General features: G+C 40.9%; 1 protein-coding gene across 1 annotated transcript; it reads right to left on the bottom strand.

Moving 5' to 3' along the window:
• Positions 1-1,231: 1,231 nt before the first annotated feature.
• On the bottom strand, positions 1,232-22,941 carry tspan17 (tetraspanin 17). The gene is made up of 8 exons (XM_049586353.1): positions 22,337-22,941; positions 14,276-14,326; positions 12,284-12,430; positions 10,433-10,603; positions 9,787-9,912; positions 8,040-8,087; positions 6,238-6,354; positions 1,232-5,960 (listed from the first exon to the last, which is right to left on the bottom strand). Exons 1-8 carry the CDS (start codon positions 22,421-22,423, stop codon positions 5,895-5,897), a joined length of 813 nt encoding a protein of 270 aa, XP_049442310.1. The 5' UTR covers positions 22,424-22,941; the 3' UTR covers positions 1,232-5,894.
• Between the last annotated feature and the right edge of the window lie 1,448 nt (positions 22,942-24,389).

The raw sequence follows: 24,389 nt of genomic DNA, 5'->3' as shown, positions 1-24,389 counted from the left end.
TAAACAGTCTGGTTTTGAATGATGAATGACTGACTGGATGCACTGAAGTGGATTGTCGCCGCCAACCGAACATGATGTTTCCTGTGCAGATAACAACACAAGGCCAGTCATATATACTGGACAGATACTGCTCATGGTAGCTGCTGCTCTAAATCAAATCAAAAAGGAGGAATCTCAGCTGCAGTAGCTGTCCTTGCGTCCATGAAGTCGTTTGCTTTATGTAAACAGGTACGACACTAACTTTATGAATTTTCAAGGATGGCTAGGTTTACAAATGATCGTTCACTGCTGTTCCCTGTGGCCAGAAACTATAACATAAAAGGCTATAAGACCACTGAAGCTTGTGTCCATTAAGCCATTCGGTCATTGTCGAGGAAACGGCTCCAGTTTGTGCATCCAGCTGGAGTGTCTTCTCTCAGAGATACATGGTAAAAGACAATGTCACCGGTCTCTGAAGTTGATGGATTAATTTTGTCGAAGACTTATTCTCTTTGATCTCAACATCAAGGCAGAGCTGCAATAGCTGGTAACTGAATGGATCTGTGTAGCTTCGAGCTGCTCTCCAAAAGCCACTAATGGCAATGGTATAATACACACACTTATTTCCTTTCTTTCTTTTAAGCAGTTATTGCATTTTTTTTTGCTGCCCTACAGGTTTAAAAGATGAAGTCACAGCAGAAGTGTGTTAGTGTCTGAGTTCACATTCACTATTTGTCTCCCTCTATTGGCTGACTCATCAATCATACAGTAAATTAAAACATTTCTAATCATAGAAAACCTTAAAAACATCATTCCAGTGTAAATTGAATAACTGGTGTGGCATTTATTCTTCATTTGTAGTCAGGGTCTACCAGCATTTAGTTGCTTCACCTCTTTCCTCAGAGTTTAGTAGTGGCACGAGTATTTAGATATTCAGTAACAGCCAGAATACCAGTGGAAAATATTCTATAGCAAGCAAATATCATGTATACAAAATGTTTAAAAAGTATTTTCAGAAAAAAATGTGTTTAAGAACTGACACATTAACATATCAAGGCAGCATTTGAGGCAGCACTTGGCCTATAACAAAATCTTATTTCATGAGCTGGTCATATAAAAAGTGTGCAAAATAATCAGTAACATAGCGAGTGTAATAGTAGAAGTAGAAAGTATCAGTACCAAAACTGTAAGTACAGCACATGATACATTATACTTACTGTCCATGGTTAGATTAAAAAACACAACACTCCTGTTATCATAAATCCTTTAATATATGAAAGAGGCATATTTTAACACAATATACAGTGTAACAGACCATGTCCCACAGTTTTCATATACAACATTTCTTTACAAGGCTCCCCACCAGAGTAGACAGGTCTAAACTGAGAGAATGGACAGATAACATTTTGTTTGGTGTATTGTGCTGCGGTTGAGACACAACTAAAGACTGTCGATAAAAAATATTCTTGTTACTGAGCTGAACAAAGAGATATTCATAGTGGTTTCTGTGTGACTAAAAGATTTACTAACAACCGTATCCGTCTTCCTCAACTGTAAAACCCATCTGCAACTTAAAATGCTTTTTCGTTCCGGCCGGGTCACGCTTGTGTCTTGATCAGACGTCCTGATAACCAGGTATGGAAATGTCTGACAACTGTGATATTGCTGTTAATATGCTCACAAACATGTCAATTATTTTTCGGTGTGCTCTGATGGGACTGGCGTTAGCACACGATGAGGTAAGACTTGTGAACATCTGGTGTGCTGCTCACTTTTGTGAGAAATATCAACAGAAAATGCCTCAGGACATGAGCAGACTTCAAAGCTTTGAAAGCATAGATTACCTGACTGACAGTGACACTCACTTTGTATTTATATGCATAAAGGATCTTTTTAAAAAGTTCAGTCAAATTATTCATAAATGCATATGCAGCAAATGAAGTTTCATACCAATAAAGAATGAACAAAACCTGGATACTTGTGATGATTTCAATGATACACAGAAATCATCCACATTGTTTACAGCTACTGGGGAGAGATTGAGAACCGAGACATTGTTTAACCGCTTGTTTCTGATGATTTAAATTGTTTTTGATTGCATATAAGGTCTGCACACACGCCTGGAAACAGAAGAAATGGAATGCTCATCTGCTTTCACGCTCGCAAAAACAAATTGAAAAATGTAAAAACTAGAATAACATCTAAAAACATAACCCTTTATTTCACATTCCTAAGCTTCACTTGTCTTGTGCATTGCGATGCATAAGGGTAACGAGAATTTTTGACTGAGCGTGGAGCAGTAGGTCCATGCTGATACAGACTTGTACATTCATGGTATGCATAAGGCTCCTCCTCGGGAATGATTTAACTGCCCACAGGGAAAGCAGAGAAATTAAGAGGGTGTTTCATAATGCAAGGCCATTATGATAAAGGACAAAGCATAATTAGCATTGTTTTCTCCCTCCCCCTTTTCCCCTACATTAAAGGAATACAAAAAACCAGAATTACACAAAGCTGTTAAAACAAACATACTCCAGAAAGTCACCTCTGTAGTGTCTGCATATTAAAGCCACACTGCTACAACCCATTATTGTGGCATTATTGTCCTTATTACCAAGGTGACTGTCTGATTATTGGCATATCCATCCAGACACGGCGGTGGCTGCAGAGCGAGAGAGAGAGCAGGAGTGCTTTTTGTTTAAGAGCTGCAGCTCTGTACTGCAGCAGAACTGACACCCGTGGCCTCCATCTGCCTTCAGCCAGATCCTCGGCATCACTCAAAACGCAGCAGCCCACCATTTTATCATGTACAACAGAATCTTCTCACATGCATAAGCAAAAGGGATTTTTTTTTTTTTATGAGGAGAAGGGGCGTCTAAGACCCTGAGAAAACACTTCTAATTAAGGGTGATTTTAGAAAAAAAAAATGAAAACACTTCAAAGATTTGTTGAACTAATTAATCACACATTATCTGCTTCAACCCACTTTTCAAAAGATTAAACTAGAAAGGTAGTGAGGGAAAATAAACACTGGTTTCATCCTGATCTTCTAGACCCGAGTGGGACAGATTGATTCACGACAGTTAGTGAAATCAAAGAGGCCCACACACATATTTAGAAGAACAGAGAGAAACCATGTCACATCAGGCAAACGTGGCAACTTTGGGTGAGAATTTACAAGAGCTGCAAGTTGTGTTTTATCATGTAAATGTTTCTATATTTGATCTGAAGGAGGAAGGAAAAAGTCTGTTCTCTCAGATTGCTTGAGGCTCTTACTCAACTGATTACACCTTAAGCGTTCAGATGAATGAGTGTCTCCTATGGAAATTCATCTATTTCAACTGAGAGAAGTCATTAAGACTCACTTCAGTCACTCCAGTACAGATGCATCGTGCTCTTCTGGATCTATTCTACTCCTGCATTCATGACACCGAAATCCAAATGATTGTTGTTTTGTCTTGTGTTGCTCTTCTTTTTTTTTGCCAAACGAGCCCTGCGTGTAAAAATACATCAAAATGACAGGCTCTGAAGCAGGTGCAGTCGGATCAGGTAGGGTTCTGAAGAGGGAGCGTGTGGGCGAAAGCGACATGCGACATGTCGAGCACAGCACGGCATCATAACGTGCTGTTACTGAACATATATATATATATATATATATATATATATATATATATATTCTACAGACAGACTTGGGGAAGCAGGAAAAGGTTTGCTGTACTGTTCACAGAATATTAATGCTACTCATCTTTCAACTTATGTGCACTGCAATTCAAAACATGTTCGCCGAGTGTGTCTGGATATGAGCCTGTGTGTTGTCCAGTAAGCCCCACCCACATTCAGGCCTGTGCTGTGTATCTGAGTGATACTGCTACAACCAGAAACAACTGTAGTGGTTAAATGCAGACAGAAAAATATCAAGTGAACCCAGTCATATCAGAAACTACATTCTGTCAGGATGATGGACGAAGATGAAATGCTGTGAGGATGACTTAATGCTGTGATCCAAGAGTCTCTTTCTTTTTATAATGAGCAAAATAAGCTGAGTACAAATTGTAAACTTGAGAAAAGAACAAATCATCAGAAGCCTGGAAACAAAAACAACATGGCAAATAGTCCAAATGCTTTCATGTGTTGTTAGCTTGGTTATTGTACTACATATCAATAAATCTAGACAACGTTAAAGCAGCATTCATGTTATATTGAGGCTGTTGCTAATATCAAAAAGGTAACAGCATGTTCTTACTATTCTATTTAAAAACCAGTCCAAACAAAAGACACAACATTGAATTAAAGATAAAAGTGATACTGTAACATTGTTTTTAATTTTTGTTTGACTTCTCATTACAACTGGCACTTTCCCACATAAAAGGGACAATAAATTCACATTTTGGCTATGTAGAAATGCTTTTTGTTATTCTTGGCATTCCTAATAAAGTCACAATTATAGCCAGACAAAACCTTGGCAGTTAGCTTGTGGCCAGCTGATATTATTTGGTCTCCATTTGGACTGCTAACAACATCAACAATAAATTGCTATTTCTCAGCTGATTGATGGGTCGGAGGTAAAACAGGTGCCTGGTGAAGTCAAACAATGAACCCAGATTAAAAATCTGTGACTATGAAAGGATAGGAAATAAAGGATGAATAGAGGACATCTTTAAACAGACAAATATTCTCATTTTCAATATGTAAAAGGACAAATGTAAGACAAATGTGGTAACATAAGTCAAGTAAAAAAGGCCCCAAACCAGCAATCCCATGTGCCTGAGGGATGCTCAGAGATAAACAACAATCTCAGCTATCATAAACCCTTTGTCCCTGTATAGCATAGAACTACGATCCTAACCACACCAGGTCATTCCATATAATACAATACAACATCCTTCAGTAAATCTACGGATAATACAATCACTGCAGGGCTAACAGGGTGACTTTCGAGGAACTGTCAGTGTTTTCTGCATTAAGTTAGTCTATTTAAATTCAACAGACATGGATGGAAAAAAAATAGATATGCTTTTAACCGGTGGCAGAACTCGTACATTTTCGGCCATGCCCTGAGGTACTGTGGGGCGGGGTGCAGAAATTCCGTGTAGAGAACAGGAAGGAGACAAAAATATCACCGGAAATTAATGGCACTTTTTTTTTTTTTTTTTTTTTTTACATTTTGAGTAAGAATTTAAATCTCCTGAATTAATATGAAGTTGCAGACTTGACCAGCCAGTGTTCAAAGTCTTTTCAGTGGTCATAAAAGGTCACGATGGAGAGAGGAGAAATGACACGCAGAGGGAATCCATGTGTTTGTTGGCCGGCCCGGCCAGCCGCCCACAATTCCCTACAGCAGGAAGTGGGGACAAGCACGTTAAAAACAGGCTGTTTTGTAGAAGATGTTCAGCCCCTCACTGAGTGGGCAGAGGCTCTGTGACAATGTGACGCTTGACCTAAAAAAAGAGACTTTATTGTCCCTTTGCTATTGTTTTTGTTTTTATGCTTCATCCATGGCTTCCAATCTCCCAGCTGTCAGGAGTCCTTGTGCAACTGCGCCCCAGAAATACACGTCCACAGAACAGAATCAGAGGAAACAGAAAAAAAAATCTAACTATGTAGTAGGCAGGACCGTCCTCTGTATATTTGGGTTAAAATCCCAGATGAGTGGTAAACAAAGTTTTGACTGTTTGGTTTGTGTGGGATATTCATCTCTCCATTCAAGTGTCACATACAAATAGGGAAGTAAACTCTTTGTGTCTGCACGTATGCAAGTGTGAGAGTGCGTATGTGCTGCTTAGCTCAATGGCAAAGTAGACAGAAGGTTTCTCAGCTCTCCATCTTTAGCTGGACGGGACTCTTTGTGTGCTGTGTTGACCTGGCGGGGCTTGAGGGGCGGGGCGGGGCAGGGCTCCCTCACGTCACCTCTCCTGTCACCAGTTGGCTTTGACAGCTTTGACGTCGCTCACCAGGTTTTGAGCGAGGCAGATACCAAAAATCTAAGGATGAAATCACACAGGACCTTAGGTCAAGTAATACTTACAGAAAAAACCCCAGATACACCATGTTACAGGCTTTTTTTTTTAAACAGAGCAGACTGCTGTATTGCAGGGGTTTGCTTGATGTTACCAGCTGCCACCACCAGATGGCAGTGATGATACAAACTAAGAAGCCAGACATATTGTTAGTTTTAGGTAAACACCTCATTTCAAATGCACTCGGTTTCAACATGTAAATGTTTGCAAGGAAACTGATCCACAAAAAAGAAACTCTCACCTGTAAAAGTGCAATACCAACAAAGATTCCAGCTACAATAATCAAGTTGTCCTGAAGCCACTTCTCAAACTGTCCCACACAGCCCTTAGTGTAGATATATTTCTGCCGGTCCAGGTCCTATTAAAAAAATGACAGATTAGGAGTAAATTAAAATTAAAAGTGAATAAATTGTTTTTTAAATTCACATTCAAATGAGCAGCTCTCAGGGAGGACATTGACCTTTAGCAGGATTTAAACACACATCAGAACTCTGACCTATGACTAATGCTGAACAAAACAAGTAGAACAGATAGCATTTTGCCCACTGACTCCTGTGCTTCCGTGGAGGGCACAGGGAGATACTGATATCTGAGTCACTCTTAGATTACAACGTGTCAGTGTCTGGACATCATAGAAAATATCAAGGCGGTGTATTCAGTTTCTCGGAGGACCCTGTCAGGATTGAGCAAACAGGCAGAGGTTGTTTCCTGCTGCCGGACAGATGGCTGTTTGTGTTTTCTGATTCACACGATGATGAACACGCTCTATTCAGAGATAGACATAAAAAGGTGTAATTTAGAGCTGCAAAGACGCTCAAATGGGGGAATGAGAATGGGTGTGAACAGGAGCCTATACAATGCTCTCTTTGTTGCTCTTCATGACAAGTCAACCAGGCGAACCCTTTGTTCTCTTGCAAAACCTGAAAGCTAGCTCCCGACCAATGGGAGGTAAAGGGAGCCCCTTGGCGGCCAATAAAAAAGCAGGAAACACTATGTTGTTCTGGCTGTGAACTTCCTCTGAAGCTATTTCAGCCCTCTGCCTTTTCTGTGCTGCTGTCCTCCCCATGTCTCCTGCTCCTCCTCTTCCTCTTCCTCAGCCTGCACTCCATAAACAAACTGCACAGGAACTTACTGCACATCACTGATGGTTTCAGCACAATGTCAATGGCCAGGGCGTTAGCAGAAGAGCACACAGAGAAAATTAATTCATACCAACTCAGTGGCAGGTGGTTCACTGTATTGCAGTGCGCCTAGCAACAGCAATCTTTCTGACTGCAGTGCAGTGAGTTGTAACCACCACACCCACACACAGAGGAAAAGGGAACGGACTGGCATAACCCACTGAGTCGCCAATTACAGAGTGTAGTAAGGCTGCTCTCTAGGCTATAACTGGAGCCTAATTATCCCTGTTAGAAGAACAATCTGTTATTAAGGCAAGAAGCACGAAAGAGGAGCCTGTGTACAACTTAACCCTACACAGTCCCTGTGTCTGCTGCGTTGGCCGACTGTTTCTGGGTGCACATTTTGTGTGCTATTAAAAAAGGAACTTTTCAATCAAGAAGGTTAAATAAAGATGCTATAAAATCTAAATGCAATTGGCTCCATTCAGTAGTTTATTTAAACCATTAATCCATTTTTACTCGGGGGGTGAGTCAAGCAATCAAGCCCAATACAAATGAACCTGATTGCCATTCCACCCTCCCCAACTGCTTAGATCGTTTCAGTCAAACAGGTTTGCAGCCTGTCCATCAACTCGCCCTCAGGAGTAATTCCACTCAGCAGCTCCACCGTCATTTTAAGCTGAAACGCTGGCACTGCCTGCAAATCATGCTCCACTACTGCCACTGACTGTACTGTGAGTAAGAACTGTTAAACTGCTATAATATTATTAGACTTTTTAAATTATACAGATTTATTTGAGAAAGTTAAAACATACATTTTCAGAGAGTGAGGTCATGACAAGAAAATAACTGGAGAGTGAAGTTGAATAAATATAGGGTCAAGTATATAGAACGTGGTAGAGATTTATAAAGAGATACAAACCCCTTGAAGCCGAACATCATAACCACACTGCGTGTTGATGACATCCTCCTGAAAGACAAACACAAAAATGTGAGCTCACCATTCCAGCAACTGGTCGCTGTGTCTGAGATGCTGAATGACTGATTTTAACTCTGAGTGACAAGAAATAAAGAAAGAACTGACTGTTACGGAGAGTAACTCCAGAATAATGGCTATATATCTGAGTCACTTTAATTCAAAAGCCAAAAACATTCTTTAGTACTCTATCTTGTCCTTCTTCAACTATTTTATAGTAGCTAGCTCCAACTTTCATTATCAGTTAATCTGCAGATTATTTTCATGATTAATGGCTTTGTCTAACAAGTCCAAAAGATATTCAGTAGGGATGTAACGAAACCAAAAACTTGCAGTTCAATAGTATCACAATAAAAAGTTCATGATATATTTATCACAATATTAAAAAACTAAGAAAACTGATGACTTGAAAAGCATTTTTTTTTCTTCATATAAACTATTCATTTTGTCGTTGTCTGCCACATTCATCTACTTCATTAACCATTTTTTTATTGGGTCTGAGCCTGTCTCTGTGAAGATGCCAATTATCAGTGCTTGGCTTGCATGCACAGGAGTTGTCTTCTCAACTAATATGAGTGCCCACTGCTGTTAAAAACTGTGCCCACTGCTGTTAAAAAACAATACTGTTTTTTTTTAACAAGGAGCAGAAGTAGAATATTTTGGAACGAAATGTAACCCTTCAGACATGGTGCCTAGACCCTAGCATTTCCACTGCAAATAGTACCCTTAAATGTGGGCGGGGTTGGCGTCACTCACTGCTCCATCCAACACTCACTGTATTTCCTCATTACCCCTGACATGGAGGGAAGTCTGCACCTTGTTTATCGTCCACAGAACGAGGTTGCATGTCGACATTTTCAGAACAAAATGAAAGAGGCTGCAGTAAGAGTCTCTCTCCATGGAATACTTAAAATTAGTGGGTTTGCGCGTTTAGTCCCTCTCAGACAAGCTCAGGGGTTTAGTGTTGCTGTAGTGCACAGGAACAGCGCTCTGCCTTCGTGCATTGAGTAACATTACAAGTAAACGCTCCACCTTACAAGTTGCCGGTGGTCGGCCCAGTGAATTAAGTTATTTTTTTCTCCGACTCCAGCTGCTGGAAGAGGCAGCAAAACATCCTTTCATTTTATAGTTACAGTCTACTAATGTATAAAACTTGAGTGAAGCCACAACTTGGCCCACCTGCTACTGACCAATCAACGAACTGCAGTGTTCACTGCTCCACCTCTTAGTACCATATCTGTATGCGAGATACCCCAAAAGAAGGGGCGCCGAAAATGGGGACTGTACAAAATGCTTCTATTGGTACTATGCACAACTCTTCAGCGGAAACAGAAAAAAAGCATCCCAAGCTGAACTGAACCACGCTGTACTGCTCGGTGGAAACGGGGCTTTTGTCACAGTTCCACGATGGCACTGAGACATTTTTTTATTGTGATATTGCAAAATTCAATACATCGTCACATTCCTAATTAGCATAGTTTCATATATATTACAAAAGCATCAAATCTGAAACCAGAAAATGACATTTTTGCTTTAAAAAATGACTAAAACCTTTATTCAGTTATCAAGATATTTGCAATTGAATTTTCTGTTGCTTGACTTATAGTTACAGCTCAATACTAGATAATGAATTCAAACCATGACATACAATTATGCCCAAATAATCATGCATTATTATGATTGAATGACTCACTGCAGGGTCTTTGACACAGCAGGAGAAGGGGACTCCACAGCGCTCCCTACTGGGGTTCAGCTCAGTGCAGTTGAAGTAGATGTTCAGGTTCCAGTCGTCGGGCCCGTGAGCTCCACAGCATGACCACTGAGACACAGCAACAACAGGCAGAGATCAAGCAGCCAGCTCTGGTTAATGGACAGATTTATTTTCTGTGATCTGGTCTTGAAACAGCTCTTCAGAGCCACGCTCAGGTCAGCGTGGGTGGGTAGCCAGCTTACTGTGGCTGGTAGCAACCACAGATAGTGAGACACAAGTGGCGACACAACAGTGGATCTAATCGCCTTTACAGTACGTCATCACAGAGCCCAGTGTTTACACACGGGAGCCAATTATCTCCACTGTCTCATTCATATAATTGGATAATCATTTGAGGGAAATACAATCACATTAATCATGAGATTTACGCCACAACTGCATTGGCTGACTCAGTCTCCTCTCTGCCCAGAACTGAGCTGATTTAAGATCAGCTTTGAAACTCATATAAACAATAAAATTTCTAGACAAGGGAGTGACTTATTCCAGCCAGGAAACATGAGCTGTTTTAAGGAAGTTGGAGTTTTTACTGTAAGTGACATAGAATTTCAGTCAGTAGGTGTGGACTTACATATTCCTGGGCAAAGTCAATGAGATTCTGCAAGTCGATGTCATCACGGTAGGCCTTGACATTATTGTTGATGAAAAAGTTGAGCTGGTCTTTGATCCAGTCTTTAAAGACAAAGGCGAGGATCCCTGCAGTCAGCTCCAAGAAGAAGATCAAACCCAGGAACACAGAAAACTGGAAAGTACATGACATACACAAACCATAAACACACAAGCAGAAAACAATAAATCTGTCACTTCAATCGGGGAATCTGGGTGTGTCAAAGAGAATCAAAGAGAATCCTGTTTTCTAAAGGATCAGAACTCTAACAATATTATTTCTAGCATTATTTTTATAATTAAAAGGACAATGTCACTGATGTAATGTCCTTGTGCAGGTCTGGTTGTAAGGCCTCTCCTGACTTGCTGAGTGAGTGTGGCAACAAAGACCGCAGTCCCAAAGGTGCCGTTATATCATCCCTTTACAGTAAATGTAGGAGGAGACTGGGCTGATGATAAATGCACAAAAGCCACATTAGCTCCTCGCTCTGACGCCTGACTTACTGCTGCTAATGGACATCGGCTGGAGTTAATAGCTACTCAGAATCGCAGCCAGCAACAAGGCAGGTTTGTCTCTGTCAGTCACGTGCAGTTATCAATATAGCTGAGCCCAAACAAAACTCCCAAAATTGTGGTGTCATGGCTTTGGGCTTCTGAATATTTATTAGGGCACAGGGCTACTATCATCACTAGTTTCAGATTGATGCAGATGCAGTTGTTATTTTCACAGCCGGCACCCATGTTGTGCAAGTTGCACCCATCTGTGCTCCCATGGGCATGTAGGTTTTAAAACAAGGTGTGGCTATTCTGAGGTAGCAGGAAGGCATTGCACCACTGATCAACAAAAACCTGGTATAAAAATCAATGGTGCAGTATTTTCCTGCTATTTAAAGGGCATGTTACTGAGATAGTAAGATGTGCCTTCATAGGCCAGTACACAACACTTGCACACTGTTTGTTACTCACACAGGGATGTGCAGATGGGCTGCGGGTGAGTGAAATAATACATCATTAATGAGGAAAACAATAATTAATTGTTCTCTGAAATGTGAACATAGCAAAGACCAGAGCAGAGCTGCAGAGCTGCTGTGTGACTCCACATTAAGAAAGTTGTGTGTGCATTTATGCATGAGGAGAAGTCTACCTTTGTGGATTATTTCAGAAGCGAACTACAGTTTTTCGTTTTGCTGCTTAAATGTCCCAGCATTGTTTACTGCAGAAACATTTCTGCTCTTACTGCATTACTCTTAGCAGGAAACCGCTTGCTTCTACAATTTGCCGGACACACCAGGGGCAGGCATACCTGGTTGTTAAGGGGAACGGGAGATGATACTCTGTTTGGTTAAAATGATTAATTAAGGGACTAAATACAACACCTTTACTCCTTGCACCTTACTTCGCGCCAAGATTATGCAATGTTTAATTAGCAAAGTGGAGTTGGACATGTTCTAAATGAACCTGTGCCGTGCACTTTAGACTATGTGCTATAGATCATATAAATAGGGCCCTGAGATTTTTTTTTCAGATCAAAAGACAAAACCAAGAAGTGGTGGTGAGGAAAATATTATTTTGACAGAGATAAAATGTTTTGGTGACTTATGAGGCACGGATCAGTGTTTCTAATGAAACAGAACTTGGTTTTGTGATGAGATAACGCGTATTGGTGCCATGCAACCAACCATAGCATTTGGCTCGGATGAGTCAAAGTGACACCTGCTGCAGTGACAGCCTCAGCTCTGGTGTGAACTGCAGAATTTAAAGGGGTGTGAAGTGGCTGAAATGGTGTCTGTGCTCAGGAAGTCGGGAGATGGCTTACAAATTTAAGCAGGGAGGTGTTCTCTCTGAGCGCTCCAATGCAGCCGGCAAAGCCCAGGATGAACATGACCCCTCCTACGACGATGAAGAGCCACACGGGGTCGAAGCCCCCTAGGTCTGTGATGGATGACAGATTGGACAGCACGCCCTGAGGGTAAAGAAAAAAAGACAAAAGAACGCTGTTAAAATTCTGACTGTAACACTTCAAAAAAATCAAACCTTACTATCTCTATTACAAGGTCCCAGCAAAAGTCCTCTCTCAACAAAAACACATAGTTAACCTTGAAAAGAGATGGTGATATCAAAGAGAAATGGAGGAGAATTTAACTAATGCCAAGAGGCCAGCTGGGGCTGCCCTGTTCAGAGATACAGAAGCACAGCAGAAATACTGTTATTTGATAAGAACAGTATCTATCAAGTGTGTTGCTTTCTAAACAAAATAACAAATCCCCTGAGGTTTTTTTTTTTTTTATTTTTTATCAATTTATCTACAACACAATTTCACTCCAACAGATTTTCTGTCTGTGAAACAAGCAACTTTTACCATAAGAGGCACAGTTCAGAGCAAACATTCACAAACACATCTGTCCTTCCTCTCCGCGCATCCTGCCCTCACAGCCCCGAGGCCGTAGTGTGTCCGACATGTTTTCCTGTCAGTCTCTGGTCTGCATTATGCCTCGCATTGACAAACAGAAATGACACCCTGATGTCTAAGAGTGGGCTCACTGTGAGATGAGTCAGTGTCACACGGCAGCACATAAGGAGGAGGCTGCAGCTTGTGAGAAAAAAACCCTTCAACATAATGCCAGTTCTGTTTCATGCATGATCTCTCAACACCTCTTTCTGTATTTCTCACCCATCTTGAAAGAGGTGCCACCAAGGTCGGTAAATGAGGGCACCTGCTCTCAGTTCTGACATTCTTTCTGCCTCTCACATATAGTGCACATGTCAAACACTTGCAGCTAAAGCCCAAGAAGCTGAAATCTCATACTGCTTAAGTTAAGCTCCCACTGCACTGAGCTTAGGGACAGCTATAGGACAGAGGCATAACTGCATTCTTGTGTTTTTATGGCACTCATGCAGAACAAAGTGCCTTCATTTGAATTTAAGCATGAAGCCCAGAAACAGTGTAGTCTGGCTGAACGCAGCAGTCTAGAAACTAATCATCTTAGTCACTGAGATCCAAACTCACCATTATGCCTTTGCAGTACCCGCTATTCATCATGCGGCCTAATCCCTTTAAATTATTCACGCCGTTCCACCAAGGTACTCCGGTGCAGGCCTATTTGCGCAGAGTTCATGACCAGACGTTACTAATCAGTACATGCTTCCACGCTGGTGCAGCATTTACTGAACAGACTGGTACAATTTCTAGCTAATTAATGAACAAATTGACTGTTAACTCAATTGGAAGTTTTGAATGTGGCCATGATCCACTGCACATGAGAGGTTATTGGGAGCACCTGAAGTTTGTAGCTGGTATACTGTGGAAAATAAACAGTAACCAGTTTCCATGCTAATTTGAAGCACTTATTCTGTGACACCTTTGCAAAAGCATTGAACTCCCGGTGGCTATGAGTCAAATGAGTTCATAATTTTGGCCTTATGGCTCCTTGTTTGTAGCTGTGCCTTTCACTAGCTTCTGTTCAACTCTGCAACTATTGGAAAAACATATCGGCTGCACAACACTTCAACAGTCACAAATCACACTTAAGATGCAGCAACATAAATCATTTCCTGAGACGACCATGGCATGTTTACCAGAACCATTATAGAGTAGCATGCCTTTAAGTGCTACAAAGCATTACAGGAATAGTGCCTTTATTTTCCACGCCACTTCTCTCAAAAGCCCTGTTTTCATCTAAACTCCCTCCTGTAAATTGTATTTCCAGCTTATTCCCGCCGGAATATGGAGAAGAATTTTAGCTATGCTGTTGAGGCAATTATGCTTTACTTCGGCAGTGCATGCTTGCGTGCATGTGTTTATACTTACCTTTTCCGCCCATGCCCACAGGCCTATGCCCAAGAATGCGGCTCCTAGTAACTGTAAAACAAAGCACACAGAAGAGGAATTACTGTCAGACGGACAGCAGCAGTGAAACGTTGACGAAATCAAAGATCTGAGACTTAATAAGCATCAACCAGTATTAAAGATAGAAAAAAACATGCTCAGTGACAAAACAACTGTCTATCAGGACTGCGTGGGTGTGGTTGATCACATTTGATGTACAGTGGTGTCTCCCTGGCAACATATGCAAACAACCCAACAATTGTCTCTGATAGATCCATAGTAATCCATGACATCACCTTTTTCCAACAGCCTCACCCACATCCAACACGCTACAAGAGTACAGTCAACACACAAATACAGAAATCTCTCAGTGAAAATAACCCTCTCAAACATGCATACAACGGTGTGTTCATGTGGAACCCATCACTTATATACAGAAGCTAATTGAGAAAATTGGCTTTCAGAAACTTTAAACAAAACCAACTTCTGCTAAGATGTCTTAACCTACTATAGACAGAACAATCATTACATCTGTAGATTATAGCAGGTTAGAGTCATTGCACTGAGCCGCTTGAGAGGCTGCAGGATCTGATATCCTGAGAGTTAAGGAAAATCCCTTCGGTATTAGCCTCCCATCCCAGTGAAGGATGGATGAATGCAGGGGGACTTTGAAAAGCACCAGGTGATACTGGTGGTACTGGACCACGCTATGTTAAAAAAATTCAAAAACAATAGTAAGACTTCAAGATAATACTAATCAGAAAGCATTCAGTAACAATCACCCATTTCCTGGTAATGTGGTTCTACCCATATAATGTTATTGTCTAATCAACTGTTTAGCTGCCACAAAATGTCATTCCTAAGAGATTTGGGATGGTAATCAACTTAACTGAGGCACACTATAACGGCAGAGCCTGAAATATAATAGCTCCATTGAAATTGGATTAAATCATATTGTTGGGAAGCTGATTAAATCGAGGGTAGCAGGTAAACTGATGGCAAGCCGTCAGGGCGCATAACAAGACCAACAATGTGACGGTATGCCAAGCAACACACCGTGACTGTGAAGGGCAGCTGCACGGTTTGCCTGGTTGTTACGTAACTGGTTGTAGTGAAGGGTGTGGTGGATTCAGCTGGAAAGAGACATGAGGGAAGAGTCAAGGTAAGCATGTGGAGATCAGGTAGGGGAGATTACACTGACGGAGTGGGAGAATTAAACCATTTAGCCTCTGACTCTAAATAATCCACGTAGATTAAACGGAGAGCGCAAAGAAGCGAGACGGAGAAAACAACTCTCACCTTATCGCAGGGAAACTACTATTATGCAACTCGATCTAAAGTATAATATTATAGAGCAGTCCTCTAGATATTGAGGATAATTACTGGTTGTGAAAGCTTAATCACGGATAATTATATAACATTATTTAACTACTTTAACGTTTAAAGAAAATCTTTAAATGTTGCCAGCACTCTTTGATTCTACACTGTGAACATTAGAGGTGGTATATATTGACATTTTGACACATTGACACTAGCTTAAAACAGACTTTGTTATTGAAGGAATCTATGTACATTCAGGACAATGGTAAATTTATTCTCTATTATATCAAAATGTAAATACACAATTTAATTCGGCAATGACAGGGATTCAGATTCAGCAATTAGTATTTTGGTATGTCTCTTTGAGTAAGCCAACATTATTATGAAAAACACTTCTGCATGTTAATTAGGGATAGACCGATATGGATTTTTGCTGATCGGCCAATGCCGATACCGATTTTTTTTCCATCACCCTTAGCCGATGACCAATTATGGACTGCCGATTTTCTTGAGCCGATATTTGGGGCCGATACTGCTTTTGCTCCCTCAATTTACATAAAAAAAAAATGACACAATGATAACAAATATTACAGGTCTCAAGTTTAAAATAAGTAACATTTATTGAACAGTAAAAAATACTAAAACAAGATGGAAAGTTGAGGTAGAACAGTTAGAATGTTATTATTAGTATTATTATTATTATTATACATTCAAATAAAAAGAGTTCAGTGCTGTTAAATCTTCCAGTAATGTCTTTATAAAATAAACAAATATTTAAGCTGAAGCATAAATAAAACAACAACTACTGTACACAGTAGGATTCGCTGCATGTGCGCTGCAGGGTCTTCCGGCAACACAGCTGCCCGTGGATGCCTGTCTGTAAATCATGCCAGGGAAAAATAAATCCGCGAACCCACGCGCCTATCGGCCGATGCCGATACAAGTAAAAAACTCAAATACCGGCCTGATATATCTATCCCTAATGTTAATCTTGGAGGTATTGTGTTGTTGTGTTTCTGCCACATTTGGTGTTGTCAAGTTATGTACTTATGTGACGATGTGACATGATGTACACAAATTAAATTATCTCTTGAGTCAACGTCTTGCGTTTGTTTGATCTGTCCACCACCACGAACTTCCTCCCTACACAGACTTCTTCCCTTTTTTACAGTACACCATCTGACTTTCTTCTAAATGTCTTTCAAATGATGGAGAATAGCCTGCTGTGCATAGGTCACATGATCACAGCCTCCTGGCTCACGGTTACATGCAGTGATTGCTTTACTTTTCATAAGTTTAAGTACCAACAATGAATGAGAACATTCATGTTGCAGTATGTACGATATGCAACACGCTTAAGTTGTATTTGGTAACATTTCAGTTGGGAGCACTAGGCAGCACACGCAATAGTTTTACTTTATCTTCAAATGAAAAAAAAATCATGTCTGGAAGTCATTACCTCAAGCGTTGTCAATCACAGTAAGACAACACAACAATGACACGTGTACGTGTTATATAAAAAGTTCTTGGCTACAATTTCTCTTTCTGCCTTCATTCAAATTCAGGGCCTGGAACCTTCTAAGGAATTAGCCCCCAACAGAGTGTCCATAAGAGCACCTAAAGGCTAAACTGAACTTGCACCTTCTTTCCAAGTGAGACGTAGAGTCCAAAATCGAAACTGCATTAAAGCAGCACTTAGATTTTCAAATTTCCAGAGTTCACTACCAGTAAGACGCCCTCAAATGGGCAACAAAATGGCTTGAATTTTGAACACTTGGTGCCAAGTTATTACTCAACATGACTGTTATATGAACTGCATAATGCCACTCCCAACATCAGATATGAAGTGTTAAAATGAGGATCTGCTGCAATCCTACTGAGGGTGTTGTACTAATTTTGCTTATTGCAGCATAACAAGGGAAAAAAAAAACATTTTCTCGTAAATGTCTGCCCACTGACAAGTTCTTTGTGTCCCATTTGCACAACGCTGCCCTTAATGGGAAATCAAGAAGAGATGATGAAAGTTTGATGTGTTATCTCTGTCTCACATGAAAGCTCGCATTTCCGTAACCATGATTAATATCTAACATTGTCACACTTGGGACACATTTATAGTTGTCATAAGGAGCAAAAGATCATTAAGAATGGCTTGGATTAAGTATCCATATAATGTGAGGGAGGCAGATATTTCTGGTGATACCACAGCTGTAGACATGCAACATATAGAGGACAAAGAGCAGAGAACCCAAACAGACTGATGACATGTATCACGGAGGTTATTATGCAGTATTGTGTGTAAAGTATGGGCATCTAAAATAATACACACAACTACTTATGGCTAATTGCAAATCATCAATAGCAAAATACCCTGGTGCTTCAGTATGGGCACATCAAAGTCTCTTTTTCCATCTCTCCTTCCTGCTCCCTACTGTGAACTATCCAACAAAGCAGACAGAAAAAAAAAATCTTTTTTCACTCTGGTGCTTCTAAAATAAAACACCAGCCAGACATCAGAAAAATACTTCTATTATATGGCCAATTTTGTTATTATTTCCGGTCAAAAATACCTCAATGCACGTCAAGTTGCACTTCCCCCTGCTAGAGCTTGAGGCGACCTTGAAGGCACGTTAATGGAGACAGCTACGGCAGTATCATGCCTGGTACCCTGTCATTTCGGTTTACTATGTCTGCTGCTATTTCTGAATAGTTTCATTAATTTTACCTAAAAAATACTCAATGATTGACAGCATTCTGATCACAATATGACATCAAAGTCACGATTAAAATGTAGTCAATTTAAGCAAAATGTCTTTACTTTTTGATCACACACTAAAAGAGACTACTGTTCCCTTCAAGCATCACTAGGCTGTGTTGTGAAAAGTCTGTTACTGTGTAAGCCTAACACACTATTCGACATCAAGTATATTCTGTATTATGTGCCTTTTTAAAGCCCTATCTGCAAACCAAACTTCCCTCATGGGACAATGAGGTTTGGATTGAAGGAGAATTTGACTGAATGAGTACATTGAAACCGAACTGAACCTGCCTTTGTGCAGTGCTTGCGTTATTTCCTTTTATCCAACTTTTCCCACAGTGTGAGCAGCCAGAGTCAAATTCAGGTCAGTCAGTGGCATTGAACCACACCACCTGTGCTAAACTCTGTCAATGCTACCCTGAGACTAAAATGTCCTCCAGATAGTCAGTGGTGGTTACTTGAATAAGATGAAAGAGAAAATGAAACATAAGATGCTAATTTTACACGAGACTCACATTTGTCTGCTCTGTATCTCTCGGCAATTAAGCAATAAATCCAAGCACAGTGCTGCGTCTTTGTTTGTTCTTGCTTAGTTCATACTTCATTGCTTCTGTTTATTTAGTGACAAGATGCTTTAAATCCCCCTCTGGATTTGTTTCTTTAAATCTCACCTGCTGTAGTGAGTAATTTGTTTGACTTTCTTCTGTTCATTTTTATCATTCTATCTAATCTATGTGCTTTTATCACTGAGCAAATAAACAAAGTCCAGAACTCGATGTCCCCAAAACTGCCTCGTTATTCAAATCGGGCTGTTCAGGTTATCCCACTGTCAAGTGCTGCTGCAAGATGTGTGTGTCCCAGAGCGAGGGCCTCCTCTCCATGTGGACTGAGAGATTATCAACACTTGAGAAGATGCCTCCCTAAGCCCAGCTGATCCCATTAACCTCAACTAACTAGCAGACAAACCAAGCTCCACGCTGCCTGGACACACACAAATACACGGGGTATAGATTTACTCGAGTGTGACTGCCCTTTCGTTGACTCCCTAATAAGCTGAATCTCTAATTTGGCCAACGGTGTGAACACAGCCATTCTTGATGATATGATATCAGCAGCACTGCCAGCAGGGGAAAGATGATGTGAAGCTTCCACATATTTTGCATTCTACACTTGATACCACAAAATAAATCTATCAATCTGGCTGATTTATTACAACAGCATGAAACTAAAACAAGCTGCATTGCCAAAATGCATCTGGACTTGACTAGGGTCACTCAAGGCTGAGGCTTTAGGAGAGAGGAGGGAGGGAAGGTTAGGTCCTGTTCAAAGCTTTTATCTTGTATCCAGATATATCCACATATAGTATAGACCCAAATAAGACTGCACTTGACATGGAGTATCAGAACAGAAATCAAAATGAATCAGAAAAGAAAAGTTCCCTGTGAGCGGACTTTGCCTCCTTGTTCACATTTGATTTTATCTGTGGGAAAGGGTGAACACTACTGAACTGAAAAACATACACATCTGTCCTCAGACATAAGACTAGAAAATAGGAAAAATAACTGTTATTTGGTGCGTTGCCTTGGATACAGACATCAACTGCGTTCAGGAGGTTTAGCATGTTATACAGTAGGCGTGCAACTAACAATTATTCCCATAAGTAAACGAAAAGCATCAAATGCTCAGATTAAAGAAACTAGAACCAGCACATTTAGCATTTTTGACTGAAAAACAACTTAAATGATTAATTTGTCGAATGACTAATCGATTAATTAACTTATTATTTCAGCTCTACTACGTGTAGAGGCAATGTCAACTATGCTTTCTTTGAACGACATCAGAGATGCATGTGTACACAGCATGTGGGAACACGAGCCCCTGTCTATCTCTAAATGTAGCTTGAATGATGTGTCCTCAAATGGCCGCATTCACGCTTCTTTACAGCTGTCCACCTGTGAGCTGATAACCCAGCGTTCATTTTAGACACTTTTGGCTGCAGCTGGCTAATACCACACAGCCTGCAGCCAACCAACTCAGCAACTTGGTAACAGCTTAACAAGCTCTTAATTACAGCATGCAGAGCTTCCAAACATTTCAGCAGCTCAGGCAGAAAATATGATTAATTAGGTGAATGTGAGGAATTTGTCTATTGTAAGGACGAGAGAAGGTATGTTGTTCTTGGGTGAGAGCGTCTCGCTGTCAACAGCTGCAAGCCTGGGCGCTGGAGGAATTCACACAGAAAGGAAGGCACTGGGCTTTACTGCTCTATTTTGTTCACAAAATTTAGGGTCTTACAAGCATTCTGTCTCAATTTAGGCAGTGTTTTCAAGCCTGACAAGATCACTATGGGAAAGACAAATGGGTTGATTTGTGGAGAATAAACCCCATCTCTCTCTATTTCAGCAATGCACTAGCTTGTCTGTCAAATCCTGTTTCGCAGCACAGAGACAAGGGGAGAACATCTTCAAGCGATTATTAAAGGAAACAGCCAGCGAGCTGGAACTTGTTCTACAGTTTCGCAGAGAGCGCAGACACAGGACTGTTAGCTTGGCCTGAGTGTCAAAACAGTCTGAAAGAACACAATATGAGTCAGACACAACACTACAGCCCTATGACTCAATATTTCCCGGTTGATTGCTCAGTCCAATTGAATTACTGAGAACTTTTTCATTTGTGAGGGCAATTGTAAAATGGATTTGTGCATTGCTCTTTAAAAAAAGCTCTGACTTGTGACATGTTTGGCAGTTCATATCACCACAGCTTCACACAAAAAATTACAGAGACTGTGACACTCCTACATCTTGAAGGGGAGTGTTTAGGAAAGAAGAGGTGGTGATGAAAGGAGAAGAAATATGAAGAGATCCTGTTGCATGTGGATCCCATGTGCCAGATGAGTCCGTCAGAACAAGCATACGAGGGGAGAAAACACAGAATCACACCCGGTCCTCCCCCCTCAAGTCTTTGTTATCATTATTCCTCTTTGTGCGTTAGTGGGTGTGTGAGCGAGCGAAACAATGCTGTCCCACAGAGCCCGAGCACTATAGTGGTGGAGGGAGTGAAAAGGGGGTGCTTGAAAAGGGGAGGGCTGGGTGGTATTCAGACCCGTGTGGCCTTTTCCTTCCAACAGTGTGTGGGAAGACCCTCTGGGGCACACAGACACGCCATTCCTTCACCCACAGACTTTATAATACACCAGGCACACAGACGCAGTGCAGACGGGTGAGGAGGGAGGGGTGAAGGAGGCTCAACAGAGGAACTTTTCAGACTGGGGAGAAATAAATATGGAGGAGGAGGGGGCATTGTGAGGGAGATTGTGGGTTCACTTGCCACTGGCCTAACAATACAGATGAGACTTGTGTCATTTCTCAAACTTTACCACAATGGTACCAATCATCACTGCCAAGTCAGAGCAGGGAGAGAAACTAACATCTGCCCAGCTTTTGTCTATGGCAGTGTATCTCCTCCAACCAAACCATCACTACTCGCTTCTCACAACCAGAGAACATTTACAGAGTGTCTTGAAAGGAAAACAGCTGCCTACTGCTCAATAAAGAAAAATACTTGAGAATAAGTGGTTTGCTTATGTTTTAAAGCCCTTACAAGAATGTTTCAAAGACTTAAAGCACACCTGACTACTTTCCCCACGCCAAACATTAATTAGTGACTTCCTCAATCAAGTAAACAAGCTAATCTGTTACGCAAGTTGCCACATATAAACAACAATTACATTAGAGCACAAACAACAACACATGGCAGGAGATAAACTAATTTAATCCCTTTATAGTAGCCTCAAAGATCATATTACTGAGACCCCAGAGATCATTTGAGTTCACATTCGCCAACACCAACGGTGCTAACGTTAAGCTAACTTTTCCCTGTATATTTAATGAGACTTTCAGTTAGCAGCATTAGCGTCATTTTTCTTACAGTACTGACTGGTAAATGACACAAAAACTGTATATACTCACCCAGAATAAAATGTTGAATCCAAATAGGAAGTATTTCACACAGCAACTGACTTCGGCTCCTTTAAAATGATGGTGTTTTCTACTCATTCTTCCAGGGGTAGTGGTGGCTAACTGGTAAGCTAACTAGGTAACTACTACGGTTGGTACTTTAAAAGCTCAGCCAAAGCTGCAGTTCTTGAACTACTGAAGCCGAGGTTGGCTGGCTCCATCGGCTACCAAACGCCGAGCATACTCGCCGGGACAACGTTAAGTAAATCAAACATATGCGGCTAATTATCGTTTCCTCGCTTTAACCATTAGCACGCTAGGCCAGCTAGCTCGGAACTTCTACGGTTAGCATTAGCGGCTAACAACAACAAATGCAGGGGCAGTTAAGGCACAGACATTCATCTGCAGTTCAGTCGATATTCAAGTTGCCTGGCGTTTGTTTCGTAGCGCACAGCCGGAGATAGAGATAAAGCTGATGGCCTTTCAACTTAACGTCTCCTCGATCATGTCTGTTGCCGCATCGTCCCATGAAATCTTCATCCTTGTTGTTTTGTGCTGTAAAACAAGCCCCTGCTGTCAAACGAGGAAACCACTGCGCTGGCTTTCGCCCTTTTCACCTCAAGAGCGGCCTCTTGTGTCCTAATGGAGACTTTCACTTTTCACTGGGTGGACAGCAGAAGCAGGAATAGATAAAAACATCCTAGTTTTACTCCCATAAATTGAGCAAAGAAAGTAAACGCTGAGTTTCAGGTTAATATATGCACAGGTGCAGCTGGGATTGCAAAGGTTTATGATTTAATCCATGCAAAACAGAAAATGATCAACAACAGTATTTTAATTACACAGCTCACAGGCTTCCCCACAGCTGCAAATTAGCTCTGTTTATCAATATATTACTATTCTTTATCTTATAGTTCATCACAAATCCGTGCAAAAACAAGAGAGACAGAGGAGTCGTAAAAAGGAAGCTGCTCAGTTTATGAATATAAACTCCCAAACCTACTGTACAGCTGCTGACTATATGCCACCTTATTTGCAGCTCTCTTGCAAGCCTTTCACTTTTTGAGTTGAGTATGTGTGATATTTAACACCCGGATATCACCTCTTTTCCGTAAACAAAGTGTCTGCGCCAGAATCACATGGGATGTAATAAGTGAGCGTTCAGGTCAGCAGGAGTCTGTGCACATGCTCATCATACTGTGACTGGAAATGAAAGATTGCTGTAGTTATGATTAATGTAGACACTGGGAAAGCATAGGAGTGACAGACATTTCGACTTGTCAAAGCAGGAAAAGCACAGGTGTCACTGATAACATGATTCATTCCCTGCTGCTGTGGCATGTTAAAATCACTGCAATGAAAAAAAAACATTCATCCTTACTTTGATAAGGGGATATTAAAGTGAAATTGTGTCTTCAAATTGCATCTAATCTCATTGCTATGATTAATTCTTGACAAAAAATAGAGGCCATTAGAGGATATACAAAATGTGTGTCGGCTTATTTTGTGAAACAGCTGCATGTCGACAAACAGTTCACACTGTGTCGCCTCATTTGAACTTCTGTCAGGAGTCCTACAGATGGCAGTCTATGAACCTGTGATAAATGTGGCTTTGGATTTCTTTTCACCCTGAGGAGTTGCTCCAAGGGACATTTCAGTCCCTTAACTATCACCTCAAATATGTAGTATGTTGCACTGACAGTGAAGCATAATACAAGACTGTCAAACCAAAGAAGTATGTCTGCAAATATGGTGGGTGATCCTGCACGTACTTAACTTGAGTCTATTCAAAGGGTATTCATCTCGTTTTTATGTATTATGTCAAGTTATCATCATAGCATCTCATTCCAGCTATTAAACTGCATCAATACTAAGTCAAGGACCATGCAGTTTTTATGGAGTGGCTGAGATGCATTTAAATTAAAGACATTTACACCATAAATTGATGCAGAATAGCTACAAATTGGTGCATAAACATTCACCAGAATGCAGGAAATAAAGTGTTTGATGTTCAAAATGGCAGAGGACCCCCAGCCCCCCTGTTTCACGTGTCTCCCCCCTGTTG

The sequence above is a fragment of the Epinephelus fuscoguttatus genome, linkage group LG9 (genome assembly GCF_011397635.1).
Source record: "Epinephelus fuscoguttatus linkage group LG9, E.fuscoguttatus.final_Chr_v1".
In the NCBI taxonomy this organism is placed as follows: Eukaryota; Metazoa; Chordata; class Actinopteri; order Perciformes; family Serranidae; genus Epinephelus; species Epinephelus fuscoguttatus.
The sequence above is the reverse complement of the archived record's forward strand: the minus strand, read 5'-3'. Positions and strand labels throughout refer to the sequence as shown.